The following is a 27,189-nucleotide window of genomic DNA, read 5'->3' on the forward strand; positions in this document are numbered from 1 at the left end:
TGATGATTAATGATTTGTTGAGTATCTTTTTAGGCACTTGTTGGCTTCTGTATGTCTTTGGAAAAATTTCCATTCAGATCCTCTCCTCATTTTAAAATTGGATTGTTTTTTTTTTGCTTTTGTTTATTTATTTATCTATTTATTTATCTATCTATTTATTTATTTATTTACGATAGTCATACAGAGAGAGAGAGAGAGGCAGAGACACAGGCAGAGGGAGAAGCAGGCTCCATGCACTGGGAGCCTGACGTGGGATTCGATCCCGGGTCTCCAGGATCGCGCCCTGGGCCAAAGGCAGGCGCCAAACCGCTGCGCCACCCAGAGATCCCTGTTTTTTTGCTTTTGAATTATAGGAGTTCTTTATATATTTTGGATATTAACCCCCTATCAGATATATGATTTACAGTATTTTCTCCCATTCTTAACTTTCCTAATTCTGTTATCAATATTTTGAGGGAGGGCTATAATATATATGCTTTTCAGCCTAATACTTGCCTAATTTTATAAGAATCAAGATATTTAGTATCAGTCTTTCCATGATCTATTTTATGGGAGTAGGGAAGCTTGAGGTTTTTCTTTTTGCATATTGTCACCTGAGTTGTACAAAATATGTACGGTATATTTTCCTTAATACCTCTACTCATGCAGTGGGTACTAAAGATTCCATGAGCTGTAAAAATATATTTGAGTATATTAGAGCATAATTTGCTTTGTAAAGTCTTTATTATTTTTTTAATTGAGTAATCTTTATGCCCCACCTGGGGATTGAACTCACAACCCTGAGATGAAGATTTGCATGCTCCAACTGAGCCAGCGTGGGCACCCCTTGCTTCATGAAGTCTTAATGTGAATCTATTTTCGGATGCTTAACTGAAAGTTTTTCATTTAGCAGGTTATTGTAGCATGTTAAAAATTCTTTCAGAAGGTACTCTTATAGTATTGTTATGAATATTAACATTCTTGCTAGTTGATGCTCAGAAATATTGTAAGAAATTAGAGACATGTAGAGGTTATGGAGACCTCTGTTACATGAGTTTCGAAAAGCCTCAATTTGATAATATGAAAGGCATCAATTGTGATTTTACATCATGCTTCGGTTTTAAGGAATTCTATGGCCTAGTAAGATTCAGTTATATAGAGTCTGGAGCTCAGATTGTTTAGAAAATGGTGACATCATTTGCACAGATTCAATAACTGGTTAATATTATTGCTAATTGGGCATGTCATTTTTTTCTCACAAAGTAAGGTCAAGACTTCAGAGCTAGCATATGTTAGTTAATATCTGTCTAATGCTTAAAAGTATTAATAAGTATTTGAGTTTTACAGGGCACATATCTAAATTTCTTTTCAGAATTTCTACATTTTCTAGTTTTGAAGACTTTGTTAATTTCTATTTTGTAGTTTTAAGATGACCTATTTGTGAAGTGTGAGTGTATTTTCTGAGAATGAGTAATGATTAAGTTATAAACAAGTGACTCTCAAGGAATACAAATTTTATTTGAAAATTGTGCTCTATCTTTAGCTACATAAAATTTTGTCTCCAGTTTAGTTTTACTCTAAGGATAATTCAAGTTTCTTCATGCCATATTCATTTTGCCAAAGATCTAGGAACATATTTAAAAATGATTTGCTACTTTTAGCCCATGATGATGTAGTTCATAGCCCTTTTATTATCCATTGTTATTTCAGAAATTGTTGAAAACCTAATTGTAAAAGATAATTCACCTAGCATACCCGAGGCAATTAACAGACTCTTCACTGACATAGCAAATATCAACAGGGAATCTATAGCTGAAATACAGGATGCTCAGGTTGGTATAAAATTAGTTTTGTTTGTGATAAATTTTTTGGAAACATTTTATTTTTAAGGACTCTCTACACCCAAAGTGGGTTCGATCTCACAACCCCCAGACCAAGAGTCACATGCTCCACTGACTGAGTCAGCCAGGTGCCCCTGATAAATTTTGATGATTCGCCATTTTAATTAATATCCTATATAAGTAAAAAATAGTTTTCATGATTAACCATTATAAATACATAGAAATCTATTTTTGGATTTTCAAGTCTAATGGCTTAATAACAACTAAAACAAAGAATAAATGATACAAAGCAGCATAATTAATTGCTCAATTATGTAAAACTTAATGAATATAGGAATTCAAAGAGGAGAGAAATCATTGTAGACTGTAGTAGTTGCTGAAAGCTTCATGTATGTTCCTGATGAGACTAGACTAGATTTGAGTTACATAAAGACAATGGGAAGAGGTTTTTAGGTAAAGCCAATAATACAAATAAAAGTGCATGGATAGGAATGAACAAATTGTGTTCTTGGGACGTTCGAATAACAGTGGGTACATTTTGAGGAGGCAAGGTAGAATGGGACTAGATTATGGAGGCCATGTAAATGACCCACAATTGTCATATAAGCATAAAACATGCAAGAAAAATATCATTGGAGGTGGATGGTATTTTAACTGGCTAAGAAAATGTTTCTCTTACCCAGGTTGAAGAAATGGCAGTAAACCTGTGGAACTGGGCAGTTACCAAGAGAGTAGATTTGGTTATAAGTGAAGAGCAGAAAGCTAAACGTACGTATACATTTTGTGACTTGTGTTATGAGTAGTAGTTTTATTATACATTAGTTTGTGTTCCTGAAGTTTAAATAATATTTTGACTAGTTCAGGATCGATATTTGTTAAAATAAAACTAAACAAAATGGTCCATACATAGAAGTTTCTTGAGCAAACATCCTGAATTTTATTTTTCTTTCAGAGATTAGCTCCTGCTTAATAACAACATCACTGCAATAAATAGTTTGATGGTAAACGACAAAGATGAGTAAAGGGTGGGAAAATGAAAACTTGAGGAAATATTAAAGGATATGGATTATTTTCCCTGAAAAAGAGATGATCAGAATCTTCATGATTCTGAAGGACTATCAAATTGTAGTTTCCTTTCCCTATTAAAAATAGAATGAGAAATATTGCTATGTGAGGGATTTAGATTTAAAAATCAGTGAAGAATAATTTCCTCATGAGATGGATTGATGAACTTTGGACTGAGTTACTGAGAAAGATTATAGAAATTTTTTCTACCTGTGAGAGCAAACAAAAAGAATAACAAAACAAAACCCCCAAACCAAAGTCATCTACTTGGAAACATTATATGTCTTTACTGCCTGGCAGAGTTCTGGCGCTTTAGCTAAATGGCTGTGTCTAGAGTGCTGACAGTTACTAATTTCCACTGATAGCAACAGTTAATGCATTTATGGAAAGTATATTGCCCCATTATAAAGGGTATATCAAGGCAACAAGCCAAAACGTGAATCTCTGGACTGCCTGGCTTTGTAAGGACAAATGAATTTTGTTTGTATGCAGCAAGAAGAATTCATTGCTAAGTGTTTATCTTTATGAATATAAACGAAACTATGTACAATTTAAGTGTAGGCCTAGGGTAATTAGTGGTTAATATAGTCAGTAATATTCTTTTTAGTCCACTCTTCTATTAGGATGTTTAGAGAATAGTTCTGCCTTTTTAACTTTCAGATAAATGTTGATATTGCTTCTAGGAGCCTTTGATCCTGTAGTTATGGGGAGGGAAGAGTTAGAAATTTATCTGTTGGAGAAACTTAGTATATAGTCAAACTGTGTGATATTAAAATGTATTAATTCTAAATTCCTACTATTCTGTATATCAAGGAACATTGTTCTAGCTGTTTTTCACTACTTGTCGAATAGTAGAGATTTGGTGGATGGACCTCTCCCAAAGTACGGACTCTGTGCGTTAGACATTTGGGTGCCTATTCTGTGTATAATAATTTTAAGATACAGTGGAAAACAGAATATAGTTCGGAAGCTTCTGATTTAAGAGTTTTATTCCAAAAATATGTTGATTAATCAGTGTGCCTGGATTATGATATGTGATGAAAAAGTTGTCAAGATTTATAAGCTACGGGATCCCTGGGTGGCGCAGTGGTTTGGCGCCTGCCTTTGGCCCAGGGCGCGATCCTGGAGACCCGGGATCGAATCCCATGTCGGGCTCCCAGTGCATGGAGCCTGCTTCTCCCTCTGCCTGTGTCTCTGCCTCTCTCTCTCTCACTGTGTGCCTATCATAAATAAATAAAATTTTTTTTAAAAAAAAAGATTTATAAGCTACAATTTTTTGTTACTGGGAAGAATTATTGGAACAATGAACGGAAACAGGAAAGCCAGAAGTAGAGGAATGAGTTGTAAATTTTAGTTGTAGACCTTTTGGATTTGAGGTGATAATAAGTTTGGAAATATGAGACTGGAGCTTATGAGAAATGTCAACTTGCTTGGATATTTGGTAGTTATTCACATGGAGGTGATTGTTGAAGCCACATGAGTAATTGAGTTCTCTGAGGGAGAAAATAAAGAGCAGCTATTCTTAAATACTGGTATAAGTAAGGATCCCCTGTGGAGTCTGTTAAAATGCAGATGCTCATGCCCCACCATTGGAGGCTTTGATTTATTAGGTGTAGGATAAAACTTGGGCATGTATATAATTTGAAAACTGTTCTTCTCATGCATACCAAATTTTGGGAACCAATGGTGTCAAGAGAAAAGAGTGAGATTTTTACCTTGACTTTAGCAGTTAAGGACTGTGAAGAAAAATAACGAGGCTAGGAGACCAAAAGTAACAGTCAAAATATTCTAGAGGAAACTCACTATCCATTTATTGAGTACCTACTCCTTATAGGATTGTCATAACTTTATTATGGCAGGCAGTAATTGAAAGGGACAAGGTAAGACTCCAGAACAAAAATACCAGGCATACATTATGCTTGAGGAGCTGGAAGAAATGGATAAACAATAAAAATAAAGAATTTACAAATGCCAGACAATACAACACTGTGTTGTCTGAAGTCAGTTGAAATATCAAACTTTGGGCACTGATGGAAGAGTAAGGCAGATATAAGGAGTTGGGCAGCAAGCACCTAACCAAGATGTTTATAATATAGAGGGGATAAGAACAGGCTGGTGAAAAGACAAAGATAAAACAGCAGCAGCAGCAGCAAAGAAAACATCTTTATGCTGAAGTAGCATTCTGTCTGAGCCTTAGCTGCTTTTGGCCCAAAGGCTTATTGAACAGCCAGATCAAGAATGTAGGGATGGGATGAAGGTCTTAGACTAAGGCATTTCCCATACAGGGGATACTGCGAGGTAAAGGAAGTAGCATTTTTTTTAGAAAAGATTTTATTTATTTATTTGAGAGGGAGAGTGTGTGCTTATGTGCAAGCACATGTGAGCAGGGGGAGGAGCAGAGGGAGAGGAAAGAGAGAATCCCAGGCAGACTCTTTGCTTAGTGCAGAGCCTGATTTGAGGTTCATTCCCATGACCTTGACTGAGATCATGACCTGAGCTGAAACCAAGAATCAGAAGCTTAATGGACTGAGACATCCAGGTGCCCTGGAAATAGTATTTTTTAAAAAAAGTTATGATCATTGTGAAGTGTTGCTGGGAAGTCAGGGAAGGTAATCTTTGGGAGTGCAATTTTAATAAAATGGTAAGGATGCAGAACAGATTGTAGGGGCTTAAGGAGATAAATGAGTAATAAGAATTTAGAAGTAGTAGATGGATGGTTCAATTTAAGAAGTTTGGGGATCCCTGGGTGGCTCAGCAGTTTAGTGCCTGCCTTTGGCCCAGAGCGTGATCCTGGGGTCCCGGGATCGAGTCCCACATCGGGCTCCCTCTGTGGAACCTGGTTCTCCCTCTGCTTGTGTCTCTGCCCCCCCCTTCTGTGTCTCTCATGAATAAATAAATAAAATCTTAGAAAAAAAGTTTGTCTTTGGGGACGTTTGGGTGGCTCAGTAGTTGAGTGTCTGCCTTCAGCTCAGGGTATCATCCTGGGCACCCAGGATCGAGTTCCGTGTCGGGCTCCCTGCATGGAGCCTGCTTCTCCTTTTGCCTATGTCTCTGCCTCTCTCTGCGTGTCTCCCATGAATAAATAAATAAAATCTTAAAAAAAAGAAGTTTGTCTTTGAAAAAAGAGAAGTGGGATAGAAGCTTGAAGCACAGTGGGGTTAGTTGATGTTTTTCAGGGAAGAGAGATACGTTTGAAGGTAGAAGGGAAGGAGTAAATTGAGAAGGAGGTACTGAAGATATCTTTGGAGAGGGAAAATGATTGAGAGATCAGGTTCCTTGAGAATACCAAAGAATTAGTAAACCTTAGAAAAAATAAAGGAGACATTTTCAAAACTGGAAATGCAAGACAAGGTACTATGATTAGGAGTTATTTTATTGGGAGTCTTTTTCAGAAACTTTATTAAAAGATGAATAGAATTGATATTTCATGATGGGTAATAAGAATCTGATTTCAGTTATCCCATAATTTCATCTGGGAAAATCTCTTTTACAGTGGAATATTAATTGAAAACGGTATTGAATGGCTGCTGAGATCTAACATCAAAGCAACTAGTTAGGTTATTTATGAAGTCATCTTTAAAAATTGGGAATGGTTTATGATGAGAGAATTCATGAAAAAAGAGGGCTTATAATTTTTCAAACTTTCCTATTTTCAGGGAAAATGAACTGTATAATGAAGGTAACCTAATATATATTTTCTAAGTTATACTTCAAGAACTTTTACATCATCTACAGTTAAGAATATATTTAGAAAGATTCACTATTTAGGGGAATAATTTAAAACTATTCTCATGCTCAGAAATTTTGTCATATGTTGAATTGCTTTTGATTCCAGTTTTACTTAGAATTATTTTGCTATCAGCATAATACATACAAAAGCATCACATGGAACTAGGTATCTTCAATGAGTCTTGAGAATGTAAGACCTGCAGAACTTAAAGTTTGAAAATTAAATATCTTACTGGAGCATTAAGCAAATAATGCATTTTATAATTTTCAGCTCATTTACTTTTGATAATTGATTTTTTTTTGATAATTGATTTTTTAAAATGGAGTTTACAGTTATGTTTTAACAAGACTGGTTTCACTTTGCTCCTCTTTTCTTTTTATAAGTGTATATAAAAGGAGAATGAATGTTTTGTGTTTATGGGTATCTGATTACTGTTTTGCAGTATGGCACGTTGCTTGCAAGTTGGTGTGCATGTGTGGAGGTTCAGCTGCTTCAGAAGAAGCCATTCGAAGACAGATTTTGGTAAGTCCTAATTAAATGAGGAGAAAAGTGCAGATGCAATGAGATAGTCGTTACTCTTATGAAGATGGTTGAAATTAGTGTGAACTGAGAAGAATGTTATATCCTTTAGCGCTATCCATGTTCCTTTTATTTATTTATTTATTTTTTATTTTTTAATTTTTTTCCATGTTCCTTTTATGATAATTGTACCTATTAACAATTGTAGGTCTCAGCAGTACTATCATTATTGCAGTGATTCAGTAGACTAAGTTTTGAACTTAAATTCAGGAATTATGATAAGTCATAAAAAGTAATAGTTCTCTACTCCATCCTTCCCTACCCCTGTCTTGTTTCCTAGAAGCAAGTGTTTTTTTTTAAAGTGGAAAATATTTTTCCAGTGTTCTAAAATAGTATTTTATTGAAAAACTCAAATGTGCATACAAAATAGATAAGACAGTACGATGATTTTCCCATTTACCCATTTCTCAGCTAGAGTAATCACTAATTCCTGATCACTCTTCTTTTCTGTATCTCCTCCAACAGCAAACCCCTGACCCCATGGATTATTTTGAAGATTTTATTTATTTATTCATGAGAGACAACAAAGAGAGAGACAGAGGCAGAGACACAGGCAGAGGGAGAAGCAGGCTCCAGGCAGGGAGCCTGACATGGGACTCGATCCCAGGACTGCGGGATCACGCCCTGGGCTGAAGGCAGCACTAAACCACTGGGCCACCAGGGCTGCCCCCATGAATTATTTTGAAACAAATCCAAACTATATCATTTTGTTCATAAATATTTCAATATGTGTTTCTAAAAGACAAGGTGTCTTTTTAAAAAAAGTATTTGAGAGAGAGAGAACACGAGTGGGGTGGAGGGATAGAGGGAGAAGGAGAAGTAGACTCCCTGCTGAGCAGGGAACCTGTCTCTGGTTTGATCCCAGGACCCCAAGATCATGATCTGAGCCAAAAGCAGACGCTTAACCAGATGCTTAACCCACTGAGCCATCCAGGCGCCTTGACAAGGTGTCTTTTTTATTCAAACAAACCAAATGCCCATGGTCACACCTGCTAAAATTTAACAAAGATTTCCTAAAATCATCAAATATCCAGTCTTCGTCTCCTGCCTCCACATTCCCACACTTTCAGACTCTTATACTCTCACTTTCTCTCTTGATCTTGCTTACTTATGTGCTCTCTCTTTGCTCTCCTTCCCTCTAATTGGTTCCTTAGAACCAGGATTAAAGGAAGTCTACACCTTGTATTTTATTAATATGTCTCTTTTAATTTATATGCTTCTTCCTCCTTTTTTAAAATCTGTTGAACACATATTTGTTGAAGAAACAAGAAACATATTTGTCTGATAGAGTTTCCTAAATTTTGGATTCTGATAACTGCATCTTCATGGTATCATTAATATAGTCTTCTGTCTCCTGTTTTTCCTGTAAACAGGTAGGTAGATTTAGAAACATGATCTGATTCAGGTTCAGTTTTGTCAAGAAGAATTCATAGGCAGTATGGTATACTTCCATCGTATTAGTGTTCTTTGATGATTATTAGACCTATGTCCATTACTTCTGTAGGGGTTTACACATTCTACTTCTATATTCCTTCTTTATTAACTGGGATAGAGAGAAACTTACCTTTATCAACTATTTGGTTACTTTGAAGTGTACCTTTATAAGAGTCTTGACCTCTTCTTTTTTTTTAAGTTTCCAGAATGAATTGGGTCCCTAAACTCCTTAAATAGTTATCAGGTAGATACTTTTTTTTTAAAGTATCATTGTGAACTCTTGGATGTTAACATTTGTAATGCATTTCAATCCATTTTATTTATTCTTATTGAAGTACCTATCTTTGGCCAGAAGGAGCCTCTTGAAGTGATTCTGAAGCCTTTTGGCACTACTCCAGTAATCTTTAATAGTGAAACTGAAACTGCAGTAAAATAAAATTTGATTTCTGATAAGATAACCAGTCTTATTTTGTATAGTTCCAGCCCTAGTCATTCCTCAAGAGAGCCCTGTTTCCTTTTAGTGGAGAATGCTATTTAGAGACAACAATCTGGAAATTACAAGTGCTCATTGCTCCTGCATTGGTCTTTGTTTCTAGGCCTTTTTACTAGACAGAGCTATGAAATGTATATGTTTTTGAAAGAGAAAACATATAATGAGTAAATAGTGATTAAAAAAAGTTTAATTTTTAAAAATATTTTAAAAATTTATTTATTCATGAGAGACACAGAGAGAGAGAGACAGACAGACAGACAGCAAGAGAGAGAAGCAGGCTCCATGCAGGGACCCCGACGTGGGACTCTATCCTGGGTCTCCAGGATCATGCCCTGGGCTGAAGGTGGCGCTAAACTGCTGAGCCATCTGGCTGCCCTATAATAATAAAAACTTGATTTGTCGTTTTATATGTGATCTATTTTTTTCTGCTATGACAGATGAAGATTTATCTTCTTATTATCTCTTATGTCCCTCTATTCCCCCTTTCAGTTTTTGTTAATTATATACTATTTTTAATTTATCTGATGGCAGCCTTTTTAAACTTTATTTTTTTTTACTTTTTTTTTCTTTTTAAACTTTAAATGTAGTATATTGAAAATTTTTCTTGCTCCACCAATTTTGGAGAGTATATTTTTACTTTCTACCCTATGAAGATATCTGTACCTTTACATTCTCTCAGCCTTTCCCTTAACCTTTAACCTGTTAACTTCTAGTATTTGCATTTTTGGCTTTGTTGATTTCAAAGATAGAAAATTAAAAGTATTTTACTGATTGTGACTACTCTATGATTCTGTGGGTAATGCTATTTCTCTTTGTTTCCATCTGTTCTCTTAATTCTATTTCCTTAAATATTGTGTTTGTTGAGTGTGATGTCTTTTCATGGTGTTGGTTTTCCTCAATTGTTTGGTGATTTTTGCTCACATTTGAGTTGAGATTCCTTGATAGTCTTTGAATACCGTATCACACTATTTAACCTGAATTCAGTGACTGGATGTTTTGCATTGGCCTGTGTTGTCAGCCACCTGGAACTCTATTTTTCTCCAGCCTAAGTGATTGTACTCACTGTTCCTTCCTGGGGAGGAGGGAAGATACTTCTTGGTGGGGAAGCCAGTTGCCTGATATTACTCCTATTCACATCCAGGAGGGTTCCATATTTTGCATTCTTGTGCATTTTGATATGTGCATTTTTGTTTCATCCCATTTGCTGTCTATTTTTAAGAGGTTCTTCATAATTTCAGGTCAACTGAAAATGCTCCTCATTTTCCAGGACTCTTATTGAATAAGAAAAATATGTGTATATCTTCTCTTATTTCCAAGGAATATATATATATGTGTATATATACGTCCTTAAAGATTATTTGTATCATTATATATATTACATAATATATATAATTTCTAGGGATTTATAGTGAATCAAATTTATACTCAAAAATTTACATAAAAGTTTGTAGTATACATATATCCTACATGTTTATTTATAGTAAAATGTACAATATATTATATATATTTTATACATGCACATATGCACACACACACACATCATTTCTGGGGATTTGTAGTAGAACAGAGTAGAGCTATATAGTGTGTACTCAATCCTCCATCTTGATTCAGTTCTTGTTTGCTTCCATAGCATTTGTGCATATAATATATCAACTATTTATTTAGACGTCTGTCAGTTGTAATACTGTGAACTTCTTTAGTGTGTCTGGCTTGTAAAGTATACTTAACAAACATTTGTTGGATTAATAAAAATTTTGTTAGAGATGTGTTTTTTTTTTAAGATTTTACTCATTTATTCACAAGAGCCACACAGAGGGAGAGAGAGGCAGAGACACAGGCAGAGGGAGAAGCAGGCCCCCTGCAAGGAGCTCAATGTGGGACTTGATCCCAGATCCTGGGATCACGCTCTGAGCCAAAGGCAGACGATCAACAGCTGAGCCACCCAGGTGTCCTGAGATGTATTTTTTAAAAATATTTTATTTATTTATTTGAGAGACTGCATGAGAGAGAAAGAGCATGCATAAGCAGTGGGGAGGGGCAGAGGGAGAGGGAGAAGAAGGCCCCCACACTGAGCAGGGAGCCAGATGCAAGGTTCAATCCCAGGACCCTGGGATCATGACCCAAGCCGAAGTTAGACACTTTACTAACTGAGCCACATAGGCACCTCTAGAGATGTAATTAAAAACTAGAACCAAAGTGTGTTGAGTTATAATAATGCTTATTGTAAAACTTGCTTCAAGTGTATGAAGGATTAATTTTTCAGAACTTTCTGTTCCTATCTAAATTATCTCAATATTTTCTTTTAATAATTCTTAGAAGATGTGTTTTTGAGTCAATTAAGTTTTTGTTATTGCTTTTCTTGAGACCATTTCTTTTAAATTATATAGTTCAAAGCAAAACATAGAATTAATTAATAATTACTGTTATTTTTTTCTGGGTATTACACTACTGAATATCAACAGAGGATTAAATATTTTATCTAATACCCTTTTCAGCCAGTTTGGAGGAGTTGTGAATTGTTAAAAATTATTTTCTAACTTCTCTCTTCCAGATGAATATGAAAACAGGAAAAGGGTGGGTGGATGTTGGAAATGCTGTGATTGCTGATGAATTTTTTCAAGCTGCCATGGCTGTAAGTTACCATTGGTTTTTAGCTGCGGCAATTATTAGTAACAATTGTGGTTATTTTCATCATGACATTGTATTATGGTTTTATTTTTCAGGGCCTGGAGCAGTTATATGTCAAATTAATGCAGAGAAGCTCCACTGAGATACACATGGCTTTGCAAAAGATTGCCATGGAGAGGGACCTTTTCAAAGTGCTTTCTTACCAAGCAGAAGCAGTAGGTATCATAGTCACCATAGCCTTATAGTGGAGCATTTTGTATATGTAAATATAAAGTGATGATATAGAACTTATTAGAAGAAGGTCAAGTGTCATTGGCCTTTTATATAGGATATTATATTTGACCTTTTGTCTCCATTTTATATCTGAAAGTAACATTATTAATGGTGATTGGTATCTGTGTGGGGGTGGATGAACTCAGAAAGGCTAATATATAACTAAACATCATTTTCAATCACTGCATGTAATGTTTATCATTTATTTACAGCAGTAGCCTCGACTTGAAACACCTGTCTGTGACTCTCTTACGTTAACAGTCTGTCTGAAATAGTAGCCTAAAATAGTAATCTTCTCATTGTTCCAGGTTGTTTACTGATATTTTCTAAAAGTCTGCTACTATCAGTGTTTAAAGTTGTACTTTACCCCTTTTTGGCTTGTGGGTTTCCTCCTTTGTCACCGTGCAGTTAGGTATTCATTTTTAGTTAACAAAATGTAGCCATGACAAGTTTGCTCTCTGTAATTATGTAACTCTAGAAATGAAAGAAACTATAAAAATCATATAGTATAATCCTCTTTATTTTTTTCCTCTTTATTTTTTAACATTAACATTTTTATTGAGATATAATTCATTTACTATAAAATTCACACATTTTAAATGTACAATTTAGTGATTTAGTATATACACAGAATTGTGCAACATTCATATTAGTCAAGTGAGCAGGAGGAAGGAAATAATAAAGATTAGGGCAAAAATAAATGATATAGAAACTAAAAACATAGTAGTGTTGTGCCCAAGATTGCGAATCCGAGAAACCACCAAGGAGCTGACACCGATGCAAACACATGAGGGTTTATTTACAAGCTTAGGCTTGGGTCCAAGTACACCCAACACAGCGGAGCAGGGACTTGGACCTCGAGGCTTAAAGGCGTAGCAGCTTTATAGGGGCCAGTGGCCAATGGGATTGTAACATATGCAGAAAGTTGCACAGTCATGGCGGTCCACACGCAGGTGGCCAATTGAATTACGATTCACCTTATAGTGACCATTTGAACTGGCCTATCACTTTGGTCAGAATTGGCACGCAGTTTTGGCGGGCACAAGATGGGGTTACATTTTTATGAGCCGATTTCCGATAAGGGTGTGCCCAGCGGCTTGACTAGGGTGGGGCAGCGCCTTAAGCAATAAGCAGGTCATGTGGGGGTCATACAGGAGGTGGCAGGTGCAGCACAAAATGGAGTTAGTCCTGCTCTGCTTGTCCAGGGGTAGGGGATTTTTGTTACATTTCCTGGGTCCCACAGTAGAACCGATAGCGAAGCCAGGAGCTGGTTTTTTGAAAAGATTAATAATATTGATAAACTTCTAACCAGACTTATCAAAAAGAAAAGAGAAGAGCACCTGGGTGGCTTAGTGGTTGAGTGTCTGCCTTTGGCTCAGGTTGTGATCCCAGGGTCCTGGGATCGAGTTCCACATCAGGCTCCATTGCAGGGAGCCTGCTTTTCCCTCTGCCTATGTCTCTGTCTCTCTGTATCTCTCATGAATAAATAAATAAAATCTTTTAAAAAAAGAAAAGAGAAAAGACCCAAATAAATAAAATCATAAACGAGAGGAAAATAATAACCAATACCACAAAAGTACAATTATAGGAGAATATTATGAAAAACTATATGCCAACAAATTGGACAACCTAGAAGAAATGTTTAAATGCCTAGAAACCTACAAACTACCAAAATTGAAACAAGAAGAAAGAAAAATTCAACAGACTGATAACCAGTGAGGAAATTGAGTCAGTAATCGAAAAACTTATGACAAATAAAAGTCCAGGCCCAGATAGATGCCTTCATAGGTGAATTCTACCAAACATTTAGAGAAATGTTAATCAGGGCACCTGGATGACTCAGTGAGTGGAACATGCAACTCTTAATCTCAGGGTTCTAAGGTTGAGCCTCACGTTAGGTGCAGAGATTACTACAAAATAAAATCTTTTTTAAAAAGGGAAGAGTCAATACCTATTCTTCTCAAACTATTCCAAAAAACAGAAAAAGAAGGAAAACTTCCAAATTCATTCTCTGAGGCCCTGATACCAAAACCAGATAAAGACTACTAAAAAAGAGAACTACAGGCCAATATCCCTGATGAACATGGTTGCAAAAATTCTCAACAGAATACAAGCAAACCAAATCCAACAATACATTATAAAAAAATCATTCACCACAATCCAGTGGGATTTATTCCTGGGTTTCAATGCTGGTCAATATTTGCAAATCAATCAACATGATACACCGCATTAAGGGGAAAAGAAAGGATAAGAACTATATGATTTAAAAAAAAGAACTATATGATCATTTCAGTAGATGCAGAAAAAGCATTTGACAAGTACATCTATTCATGATAAAAACCCTCAACAAAGTAGGTTTAGAGGGAACATACCTCAACATAATAAAGGCCATATATGAAAATCACACAGTTATTATCATCCTCAATGGGGAAAAATTGAGGGCTTTTCCTCTATGGTGAGGAACAAGACAGGGATGTCCAAGTCTCACCACTGCTATTTAACATAGTCCTGGAAGTCCTAGCCTCAGCAATCAGACAACAAAAAGAAAGAAAAGGCATCCACATTGGTAAATAAGATGTCAGATTTTCACTATTTGCAGATGATATGATACTGTATATAGAAAACCCAAAAGACTCCTCCAAAAAACTGCTAGAACTGATACATAAATTTGGTAAAGTCACAGGATACAAAATTAACATACAGAATCTGTTGCTTTTCTATATACCAATAATGAAGCAGCAGAAAGAGAAATTAAGGAATCAATCCCATTTAGAATTACAAAAAACTATACCTGGGAAACAATCTAACCAAAGAGGTGAAAGATCCATACTCTGAAAACTTTATAGTTTTATAACACTGATGAAAGAAATTGAAGATGACACAAAGAAATGGAAAGACATTCCATGCTCACAGATCAGAAGAACAAATATTGTTAAAATGTCTATACCACCGGAAGCAATTTACACATTTAATGCATTCCCTATCAAAATACCATGACCATTTTTCCCAGAGCTAGAACAAACAATCCTAAAATTTGTATAGAGCCTCAAATAGCTAAAGTAATCCTGAATAATAAATACAAAGCTGGAGGCATCAAAATTCTGGACTTTATTATTTATTTTTTAAAATTTTTATCTATTTATTCATGAGAGATACAGAGAGAAGCAGAGACATAGGCAGAGGGAGAAGCAGGCTCCCTGCAGGGAGCCCAATGTGGGACTCTGGGACCACACCCTGAACAAAAGGCAAACGCTCAACTGCTCAGCCACCCAGGTGTGCCAACTAATTTGATTTAAAAAAAAGGTAGAGTGCATGGGAGCATGTGAGGTGGAGGTGTAGAGGGAGAGGTAGAGAAAATCTTAAGCAGACTCCACACTGAGTGCAGAGCCCCACATGGGTTTCAATCCCAGGACCCTGAGATCATGACCTGAGCCAACACCTAGTGGAATATGTAACTGACTGTGCCACCCTGGCACCCCTTAACTAATGTGATTTTTTAAAAAAATATTCCATTTATTTATTTGAGAGAACGAGAGAGCATGAGTGGTGTGTGTGTGTGGAGGGGAGCATTGGGAGAGGGAGAAGCAGACTGACATGGGGCTTAATCCCAGGACCCCAAGATTATGACCTGAGCTGAAGACAGATGCCTCACTGACTGAGCCACCTGGGGCCCCAACTAATGTGATTTTTAAAACCTTTTTATTTTGAAATAATTATAGATTAATAGAAAGTTGCACAAATATTATGAGAGTTCTGGAATACCTTTCACCCAGTTTTCTTTTTTTTTATAAATTAATTTTTCATTGTTGTTCAATTTACCAACATACAGAATAACACCCAGTGCTCATCCTGTCAAGTGTCCCCCTCAGTGCCCGTCATCCACTCACCCCCACCCCCCGCCCTCCTCCCCTTCTACCACCCCTAGTTCGTTTCCCAGAGTTAGGAGTCTTTATGTTCTGTCTCCCTTTCTGATATTTCCCACACATTTCCTCTCCCTTCCCTTATATTCCCTTTCACTATCATTTATATTCCCCAAATGAATGAGAACATACACTGTTTGTCCTTCTCCGATTGACTTACTTCACTCAGCTCACCCAATTTTCTTCAGTGGTGACATCTTGTGTTAATATAGTGCAGTGTAAAACCAGGAGATAGACATTATTACAATCCATAGGCCTTATTCATATTTCACCAGTTTTATTTGATAAACTACATGTGTGTCTGTAGTTATTTTTTTATTAATAGATTTTTAAAATTTAAATTCAATTACTTAACATATAATGTATTATTAGTTTCAGTGGTAGAGGTCAGTGTTTCATTAGTCTTATGTAATACTCAGTGCTCATTCCATCACATGCCCTCCTTAATGTCCATCATCCAGTTACCCTGTCCTCCTGCCCCCCAGCAACCCTCAGTTTGTTTCCTATGATTAAGAGTCTCTCATGGCTTGTCTCCTGATCTGATTTTGTCTTGTTTTATTTTTTCCTCTCTTCCCCTATGATCCTCTCTTTTGTTTCTTAAATGTGTCTGTACTTTTATATTGTTTTATCACATGGGTAGATTCATGTAACTACCACCACATGGGTAGATTCATGTAACTACCACTACCACAATCAAGATATAGAGCAATTCCATCACCACAAAGATCCCTTGTACTTCCTCTTTGTAGTTATACCATGCCCATTCCCTCATTCCCTATTCCAGGTAACTAACATTCTCCACCTCCATAATTTTGTCATTTGGGGATATTATATAAATAGAATCATAGTGTGTAACCTTTTGATAGTGCCTTTTTGAACTTAGCATGATTCCTTTGACTTCCATCCAAGTTTTGTGTTTTAGTAGTTTGTTCTTTATTTGTAAGTTGTATTCTATGGTATGGATGTACCACAGTTTATTTAGCCATTCACTATGGCAGGAATTTGGGTTGTTTCCACGCTTTTGGCTATTGCAAACAAAGTTGGCATGAACATTTTTTTAAAAAGATTTTATGTATCTATTCAGAGAGAGAGAGAGAGAGAGAGGCAGGGACACAGGCAGAGGGAGAAGCAGGCTCATGCAGGGAGCCCGACGTGGGACTCGATCCCAGGTCTCCAGGATCACACCCTGGGCTGAAGGTGGTACTAAACCGCTGAGCCACCGGGGCTGCCCTGCATGAACATTTGTGTAGAAGTTTTTGTGTGGACATAAATTTTCATTTCTGTGGAATAAATGCCTAGGAGTGCAATCCCTGGGTAATCATTAGTGTATGTTTAGTAGTTTTTTTTTTTTTAAGATTTTGTTTATTCATGAGAGACACACAGAGAGAGGCTGAGACATAGGCAGAGGGAGAAGCAGGCTCCACGCAGGGAGCCCCATGCGGGACTCGATCCAGGCATCCCGGGATCACCGCCCCCAGCCGAAGGCAGATGCCCAACCGCTGAGTCACTGAGGAGTCTCAGTAGTTTGTTTTTTAAGAAACAACCAAACTGTTTCTAGAGTAGCTGCGCCATTTTAATTCCCACAAGCAATGTATGGGAGATCCCATTTTCTGCATCCTTGCCAGAGTTTTGTATTGTGACTAATTTACTTTACTTATTCTATTAGATGTCTAGTGATATTTCACCATGGTTTCAATTTGTACTTCCCTAATGGCTAATGATGTTGAACATTTTTTCATGTACTTATTTGCCATCTGTGTATTCTCTTAAGGGAAATGTTAGTTTGTGCTTCTTAGCTATTTTTTATTTGGTGGTTTGATTTTTTTTACTGTTGAATTTTGAGAATTATGTATTCTAGATTTGAGTGCCTTGTCAAATATGTATTAGTCTTTTCTTTTAATGGGTTGCTGAGCAAAAGTATTTAATTTTGATGAAGTTTAATCAATTATTTTTAATGGATTGTGCTTCTAGTGTCATGTCTCAAAACTCTTCACCGAACTCTAGATCTGAAAGACTTTCTCCTGTAAGTTCTATAGCTTTACCTTTTATGTTTATTTATTTTTATTTTTTTAAAAGATTTTTATTTATTTATTCATGAGAGACATACAGAGATAGAGATAGAGAGAGGCAGAGACACAGGTAGAGGGAGGAGCAGGCTCCATGCAGGAAGCCTGACGTGGGACTCGATCCCGGGGTCTCCAGGATCACACCCTGGGCTGAATGCGCTGTTAACCCGCTGAGCCACCAGGGCTGCCCCTACCTTTTATGTTTAAATCTATGATTGATTTTGAGTTAATTTTCTTTTTTAAATAGGCTCCACACCCAGAACAGAGCCAGATCTCACAATCCTGAGATCATGACCTTAGCTGAAATCAAGAGTCAGATGCTTAACCAGTGGTGGAGCCACCCAGGTGCCCTAGCATCATTTAAAAAAAAAAGACTATTCTTTCCTCATGGAATTGTCTTTGCACTACTATAAAAAAACAATTCGACTCTAAATGTAACGATTTATTTCTGGACTCTGTTTTATTCCATTGATTTTTATGTCCTATGTCACTGCCAGCCTCGATTAGTATAGCTTTGTGTTAAATTTTGAAATGGGGAAGTGTGAGCCTTGCAACTTTGCTCTAATTTTTATAAATGTTTTTGTCTATTCTGGGTCCCTTACATTTCCATATAATTTAAAATGAAGATGTCAATTTTTGCAAAGCCTGGTAAAATTTTGATAGGAAATGCATTTGAATCGGTAGTTCAATTTAAAGGGTATTGACATCTTAAGAATATTAAGTCTTCTGATCTGTGAACATGGGATGTCTTTCCATTTTATTTAGGTCATTAATTTCTTTCAACAATGTTTTATAGATTTTAGTGTACAACTATTGCAGTTCTTTTGTTGAACTTATTCCTAATTATTTTGTATATTATTTAATTGGAGTTCCATTTGCCAACATATAATAACACCCAGTGCTCATCCCATCAAGTGGCCCCCTCAGTGCCTTTCACCCAGTCACCCCATCTCCCCGCCCACCTCCCCTTCCACTACTCCTTGTTTGTTTCCCAGAGTTAGGAGTCCTAATTATTTTTTTGAAGTTAATTTAAATGGAATTAATTTTTAAAAAGACTTATTTGAGAGAAAGAAAGAGCCTGTGTGTGCATGGGTGGGGGGAGGGGCAGAGGGAAAGAATCTTCAAGCAGAGTTCCCCTTGAGCACAGAGCCTGATGTGGGGCTGTATCTTATGACTCTGAGATCATGACTTGAGCTGAAACTGAGTCAGATGTTCAGTTGACTGAGAGACCCAGGTACTCCTTAAATGGAATTTCTTTCTTCTTTTTTTAATTTTAATTTTTATTTATTTATTCATGAGATACACAGAGAGACAGAGAGAGAGGCAGAAACATAGGCAGAGGGAGAAGCAGGCTTCCTGCAGGGAGCCCGACCGAGACTCCATCCCAGGACCCTGGGATCACGCCCTGAGCCAAAGGCAGACACTCAACCATTGAGCCACCCAGGCATCCTAGAATTAATATCTTAATTTCAGTTTTGGTTTACTCATGGCTAGTGGATAGAAATACAATAGATTTTTGTATTTCGTACTCTGTAACCTGGCTAAACTTGTTTATTCATTTTAATAGGTTTTTTTTGTGTATGTGTGTGTGGATTTCTGAGGACATTCTTTCTATACACAAGATCATATCATTTGAGAATAGGGATAATTTTATTTAGGAATTATATTTAGGAATAAATTTAACTAAAGTGTAAGACTGTACACTGAAAAATATAAAATATTGTTGAAAGAAATTAAGAAGGTCAAAATAAATGGAAAGTTAGCTTATATTCATGGAATGGAAGACTTAATATTGTTAAGATGACAGTATTCCCCAAAACTGATCTACAAACTTAATTCCATCCCTATCAAAATTCTTTTGCCTTGTCTTTTGTAGAAATTGATAAATTGATCCTAAAATGTATATGTTCATGATACCTGAAATAACTTGAAAAAGAACAAAAAGATTTTATAAAATAATAAAGTTAGGGGACTCACACTTATTAATTTCAAAACTTAACTGAGGTATCTAGATACTGGCATAAGGACAGACATTCAGATAAGTGAGTTGAGAGTCCAGAAATAAACCCCTGCATTTATGGTCAAATACCCAAAAGAGATGAAAGCATAGAGCTCTTTAGAAGAAAAAAAATAGGTATAAATCTTTGTGCTGATTAGGCAATCATTTCTCTTTTAAAGCACATGCAAAGAAAAAAATTGCTAAATTGAACTTCATCAAAATTTAAAACTTTTGTTCTTCAGAAGATACTATGAATAAAGTAAAAAAACAGAAAATATTTTTATGTAATATATCTGAGAATTGTCTAGCATCTAGAATATATAACGAGCTCTTAGAATTTAACAATGAAAAGACAACCTAAATTTAAAATTGGCAGAAAACTTGAAATATATATTTCTCCTTTGAAGATAAACACATGGCCAATAAGCACATGAAAAGATGCTCAACATTATTAGTCATTAGGGAAATGGAAATCAAAACCATAATGAGATGCTACTTCACACCTACTAAGGTATGTGAAATAATGAAAATGGAAAATAAGAACTTTGTAAGTAATTAATTGGAGAAGTTGGAACTCTCCTAACTGCTGATGGGAATGTAAAATGGTGTAACCGTTGTGGAGAGTAGTCTAAAAGTTCTTCAAAAAATTAAACATAGGGATCCCTGGGTGGCACAGCAGTTTAGCGCCTGCCTTTGGCCCAGGGCGTGATCCTGGAGATCCGGGATCGAATCCCACGTCAGGCTCCCGGTGCATGGAGCCTGCTTCTCCCTCTGCCTATGTCTCTGCCTCTCTCTCTCTCTCACTGTGTGCCTATCATAAATAAATAAACTTAGCATTTAAAAAAAATTAAACATAAATCCTACTTGATTGTGGTGACTAATCCTTTTATTTATTTTTTAAGATTTTATTTATTTGAGAGAGCCCGTGGGCACATGCACATGGTGGGGAGGGGCAGCGGGAGAGGGAGAAGGAGGTTCCCCACTAAGCAGGGAACCTGATGTGGGGCTTGATTCCAGGATCCCGAGATCATGACCTGAGTTGAAGGCAGGCGTCTTAGCCAACAGCCACCCAGGCACCCCATGAATAATCCTTTTAATGTATTGTTGGATCCTATTTGGCTAGTATCTTGGTGAGAATTTTTGCATCCATGTTCTTTTTTTTAGAGGTTTTATTTATTTATTCATGAGAGACACAGAGAGAGGCAGAGACACAAGCAGAGGGAGAAGCAGGCTCCATGCAGGGAGCCCGATATGGGACTCAGACCTGGGACTCCAGGATCATGCCTTGGGCCGAAGGCAGGTGCTAAACCGCTGAGCCACCCAGGTGTCCCTGCATCTATGTTCATCGGAGATATTGGTCTATAGTTCTCCTTTTTGGTGGGGTATTTGTCTGGTTTTGAGATCAAGGTAATGCTGGCCTCATAGAAAGAATTTGGAAGTTTTCCTTCCATTTCTGTTTTTTTGAAACAGCTTCAGAAGAATAGGTATTAATTCTTCTTTAAATTAAAAAGGGTAGAACTCCCCTGGGAAGCCATTTGGTCCTGGACTCTTGTTTATTGGGAGATTTCTGATTACTACTTCAATGTCCCTGGTGGTTATGGGTTTGTTCAAGTTTTCTATTTCTTCCTGTTTCAGTTTTGGTAGTTTATACATCTCTAGGAATGCATCCATTTCTTCCAGTTTGCCTAATTTGTTGGCATGTAGTTGCTCGTAATATGTTCTTATAATTTTTTGTATTCTTTGGTGTTGGTTGTGATCTCTCTTCTTTCATTCATGAGTTTATTTATTTGGGTCCTTTCTCTTTTCTTTTTGATAAGTGTGGCCAGGGGTTTATTGATCTCATTAATTCTTTAAAGAAATAGTTCCTAGTTTCATTGATCTGTTCTACTGTTCTTTTGGTTTGTATTTTATTGATTTCTACTCTAATCTTTATTAATTCTCTTCTCCTGCTGGGCTTAGGCTTTATTTGCTGTTCTTTCTCCAGCTCCTTTAGGTGTAAGGTTAGGTTGTGTATTTAAGATAGTTCTTGTTTTTTGAGAAGGACTTGTACTGCTATATACTTCCCTTGTAGGACACCTTTGCTGCAAACCAAAGGTTTTGAACAGTTGTGTTTTCATTTTCATTTGTTTCCATGAATTTTTATAGTTTTTCTTTAATTTCCTGGTTGACCCATTCATTCTTTAGTAGAATGCTCTTTAACCTCTATGTATTTGAGTTCTTTCCAAATTTCCTCTTTTGGTGTTCAAGTTTGAAGGCATTGTAGTCTGAAAATATGCAGAGAATGATCCCAGTATTTTGGTACTGGTTGAGACCTGATTTGTGACCTAATAGGTGATGTATTCTGGAGAATGTTCCATGTACCCTCGAGAAGAATGTGTATTGTGTTGCTTTCGGATGGAATGCTCTGAATATGTCTGTGAAGTCCATTTGGTCTGGTCCAGTGTGTCATTCAAAGCCCTTGTTTCCTTGTTGGTCTGCTTAGATAATCTGTCCATTGCAGTGAGTGTGGTGTTAAAGTCCCCCTCCATTATTATATTGTTAACATTGTGTTTCTTGGTTAATTTATTGCTTTATATAATTGGACACTCCCATGTTAGGGGCATAAATATTTACAATTATTAGATCTTGTTGGATAGACCCTCTAATTATGATGTAGTGTTCTTCCTTATCTCTTATTATAGTCTTTGGTTTAAAATCTAATTTGTCTGATTTTGGGCAGCCCTGGTGGCCCAGTGGTTTGGTGCTGCCTTTGGCCCGGGGTGTGATCCTGGAGACCCGGGATTGAGTCCCATGTCAGGTTCCTGGCATAGAGCCTGCTTTTCTCCCTCTCCCTCTCCCTCTGCCTGTGTCTCTGCCTTTCTCTCTCTCTCTCTCTGTCATGAATAAATAAATGCAATCTTTAAAAAAAATCTAACTTGTCTGATATAAGGATTGCCACTCCAGCCTTCTTTTGCTGTCCATTAGCATGATAAATTGTTTTCTACCCCCTCACTTTCAATCTGGAGGTGTCTTTGATTCTAAAATGAGTCTCGGGGGGAGGGGCAAGATGGCGGAAGAGCAGGGTCCCCAAATCACCTGTCCCCACCAAGTTACCTAGATAACCTTCAAACCATCCTGAAAATCTACGAATTCAGCCTGAGATGTAAAGAGAGACCAGCTGGAATGCTACAGTGAGAAGAGTTCGCGCTTCTATCAAGGTAGGAAGACGGGGAAAAAGAGATAAAGGAACAAAAGGCCTCCAGGGGGGAGGGGCCCCGCGAGGAGCCGGGCTGAGGCCGGGGCGAGTGTCCCCAGGACAGGAGAGCCCCGTCCCGGAGAAGCAGGAGCTGCACCAACCTTCCCGGGCGGGCGGAAAGGGGCTCGCAGGGAGTTGGAGCAGGACCCAGGAGGGCGGGGATGCCCTCGGGCTCCCGGGGACACTAACAGACACCTGCGCCCGGGAGAGTGCGCCGAGCTCCCTAAGGGCTGCAGCGCGCACGGCGGGACCCGGAGCAGCTCGGAGGGGCTCGGGCGGCGGCTCCGCGGAGGGGGCTGCGGGGCGGGAGCGCGAATCCACCAGCGCAGGCCCCGGAGCACAGGGCGCCGGGACACAGCCCAGGATCCGGCCTCCCCCCGGGGCAGGCAGAGGCCGGGAGGGCCCAGGACAGCGAGGACGCTCCTGCCCGAGCTGAGCAGATCAGCGGCCCCGCCCCGGAGCCTCCAGGCCCTGCGGACGGAGAACCGAGAGCCCGAGCCCCCCCGTAGTTCCTGCGGAGGCTGAATCCAGGCTTCCAGAGTTGCCATAGCAACTGCTGCTGTTCCTCCTTGGGCCCCACGGGGTAAACAACCCCCGCTGAGCCCTGCAGCAGGCAGGGGCAGAGCAGCTCCCCCAAGTGCTAACACCTGAAAATCAGCGCAACAGGCCCCTCCCCCAGAAGACCAGCTGGACGGACCAGTGATACTGCCCCGTGTTCCAATACAACTTGTTTTTGGCCACTCTGCACTGAGCAAAATGACTAGAAGGAAAACCTCACCTCAAAAGAAAGAATCAGAAACAGCCCTCTCTCCCACAGAGTTACAAAATCTGGATTACACTTCAATGTCAGAAAGCCAATTCAGAAGCACTATTATACAGCTACTGGTGGCTCTAGAAAAAAGCATTAAGGACTCACGAGACTTCATGACTGCAGAATTTAGATCCAATCAGGCAGAAATTAAAAATCAATTGAATGAGATGCAATCCAAACTAGAAGTCCTAACGACGAGGGTTAACGAGGTGGAAGAACGAGTGAGTGACATAGAAGACAAGTTAATGGCAAAGAGGGAAACTGAGGAAAAAAGAGACAATCAATTAAGGGACCATGAAGACAGATTAAGGCAAATAAATGACAACCTAAGGAAGAAAAACCTACGTTTAATTGGGGTTCCCGAGGGCGCCGAAAGGGCCAGAGGGCCAGAATATGTATTTGAACAAATCCTAGCTGAAAACTTTCCCAATCTGGGAAGGGAAACAGGCATTCAGATCCAGGAAATAGAGAGATCCCCCCCTAAAATCAATAAAAACCGTTCAACACCTCGACATCTAATAGTGAAGCTTGCACATTCCAAAGATAAAGAGAAGATCCTTAAAGCAGCAAGAGACAAGAAGTCCCTGACTTTCATGGGGAGGAATATTAGGGTAACAGCAGACCTCTCCACAGAGACCTGGCAGGCCAGAAAGGGCTGGCAGGATATATTCAGGGTCCTAAATGAGAAGAACATGCAACCAAGAATACTTTATCCAGCAAGGCTCTCATTCAAAATGGAAGGAGAGATAAAGAGCTTCCAAGACAGGCAGGAACTGAAAGAATATGTGACCTCCAAACCAGCTCTGCAAGAAATTTTAAGGGGGACTCTTAAAACTCCCCTTTAAGAAGAAGTTCAGTGGAACAATCCACAAAAACAAGGACTAAATAGATATCATGATGACACTAAACTCATATCTGTCAATAGTAACTCTGAACGTGAATGGGCTTAATGACCCCATCAAAAGGCGCAGGGTTTCAGACTGGATAAAAAAGCAGGACCCATCTATTTGCTGTCTACAAGAGACTCATTTTAGACAGAAGGACACCTACAACCTGAAAATAAAAGGTTGGAGAACCATTTACCATTCAAATGGTTCTCAAAATATACCCTAAAAACTACAGAACACTTCTGAAAGAAATTGAGGAAGACATAAAGAGATGGAAAAATATTCCATGCTCATGGATTGGCAGAATTAATATTGTGAAAATGTCAATGTTACCCAGGGCAATTTACACGTATAATGCAGTCCCTATCAAAATACCATGGACTTTTTTCAGAGACTTAGAACAAATCATTTTAAGATTTGTGTGGAATCAGAAAAGACCCCGAATAGCCAGGGGAATTTTAAAAAAGAAAACCATAGCTGGGGGCATCACAATGCCAGATTTCAGGTTGTACTACAAAGCTGTGGTCATCAAGACAGTGTGGTATTGGCACAAAAACAGACATATAGATCAATGGAACAGAACAGAGAACCCAGAAGTGGACCCTGAACTTTATGGTCAACTAATATACGATAAAGGAGGAAAGACGATCCACTGGAAGAAAGACACTCTCTTCAATAAATGGTGCTGGGAAAATTGGACATCCACATGCAGAAGAATGAAACTGGACCACTCTCTTGCACCAGACACAAAGATAAACTCAAAATGGATGAAAGATCTAAATGTGAGACAAGATTCCATCAAAATCCCAGAGGAGAACTCAGGCAACACCCTTTTTGAACTTGGCCACAGTAACCGGAGAAGGACAAACAGTGTATGTTCTCATTCATTTGGGGAATATGAATAATAGTGAAAGGGAATATAAGGGAAGGGAGAAGAAATGTGTGAGAAATATCAGAAAGGGAGACAGAACATAAAGACTTCTAACTCTGGGAAATGAACTAGGGGTGGTGGAGGGGGAGGAGGGCGGGGGGTGGGGGTGAATGGGTGACGGGCATGGAGGGGGACACTTGACGGGATGAGCACTGGGTGTTATTCTGTATGTTGGTAAATTGAATACCAATAAACATTAATTTATAAAATTTAAAAAAATAAAAAATAAAAAAAAATAAAAAGATATAAAACCTCAAAAAAAAAATAAAATAAAATGAGTCTCTTGCAGACAGCATATCAATAGGTCTTGCTGTTTATACAATCTGATACCCTGTGTCATTTGATCAGGGCATTTAGCCCATTTACAATTAGAGTAACTATTGAAAGATAGGAATTTAGTGTCATTGTATTACCTGTAAAGTCACTATTTCTGTATATTGTCTCTGTTTCTTTCTGGTCTGTTACTTTGGGCTCTCTTCACTTAAAGGATCCCCTTTAACATTTTTTGCAGGGCTGGTTTGGTGATCACAAATTCTTTTAGTTTCTGTCTGTCCTAGAAGCTCTTTATCTCTTCTTCTATTTTGAATGACAGCCTTGCTGGATAAAGTATTCTTGGTTGCATATTTTTCTCGCATTCTGAATATGTGTGTGTGTGTGTGTGTGTGTGTGTGTGTATGTGCGTGTGTGTGTATCTATATATCTATATATATCATGCCAGTCCTTTCTTTCCTGCCAGGTACTGATAGGTCTGCTGCCAGTCTAATGTTTCTACCCTTGTAGATTAAGGACTTAATATTCCAAGCTGCTTTCAAGATTTTCTCTTTTTCTCTGATATTTGCAAACTTCACTATTCTATGTTGAGGTGTTGACCTATTTTTATTGATTTTGAGGGGGGACCTCCATGCCTCCTGGATTTAAATGCCTGTTTGATTACCCAGATTAGGAAATTTCTCAGCTATAATTTGCTCAAATATACCTTCTACACCCTGCCTCCATTTCTTCTTCTGGGATCCCAATTATTCTAATATTGTTTCACTTTATGGTATCACTTATCTCTCAGAGTCTCCCCTCATGATCCAGTCGTTCTTTATCTCACTTTTTCTCAGCTTCATTTTTTCTACATGATTTTATCTTCTATATCACTAATTCTCTCCTGTCTCATTTATCCTAGCAGTTAGAACCTCCATTTTTTATTACATCTGAGTAATTGTCTTTTTGATTTTGAATTGATTAGATTTTAGTTCTTTTATTCCTGCAGAAAGGGATTCTCTGTTGTCTTCTGTGCTTTTTTTCTTGCCCAGCTAGTATCCTTATAATC

At 37.9% G+C, this 27,189-nt stretch overlaps 1 protein-coding gene across 1 annotated transcript in view; it reads left to right on the plus strand.

Moving 5' to 3' along the window:
• TEX11 (testis expressed 11) overlaps positions 1-27,189 on the plus strand; it is a 360,742-nt gene that overhangs the window by 16,048 nt on the left and 317,505 nt on the right. Inside the window, exons 2-6 of the mRNA XM_055338036.1 lie at positions 1,656-1,811; positions 2,504-2,588; positions 7,058-7,137; positions 11,673-11,753; positions 11,845-11,964. Of these exons, the coding sequence (XP_055194011.1) occupies positions 1,656-1,811; positions 2,504-2,588; positions 7,058-7,137; positions 11,673-11,753; positions 11,845-11,964 (522 nt within the window). The remainder of the gene's footprint in view (positions 1-1,655; positions 1,812-2,503; positions 2,589-7,057; positions 7,138-11,672; positions 11,754-11,844; positions 11,965-27,189) is intronic.

The sequence above is a fragment of the Nyctereutes procyonoides genome, unplaced genomic scaffold (genome assembly GCF_905146905.1).
Source record: "Nyctereutes procyonoides isolate TBG_1078 unplaced genomic scaffold, NYPRO_anot_genome, whole genome shotgun sequence".
In the NCBI taxonomy this organism is placed as follows: domain Eukaryota; kingdom Metazoa; phylum Chordata; class Mammalia; order Carnivora; family Canidae; genus Nyctereutes; species Nyctereutes procyonoides.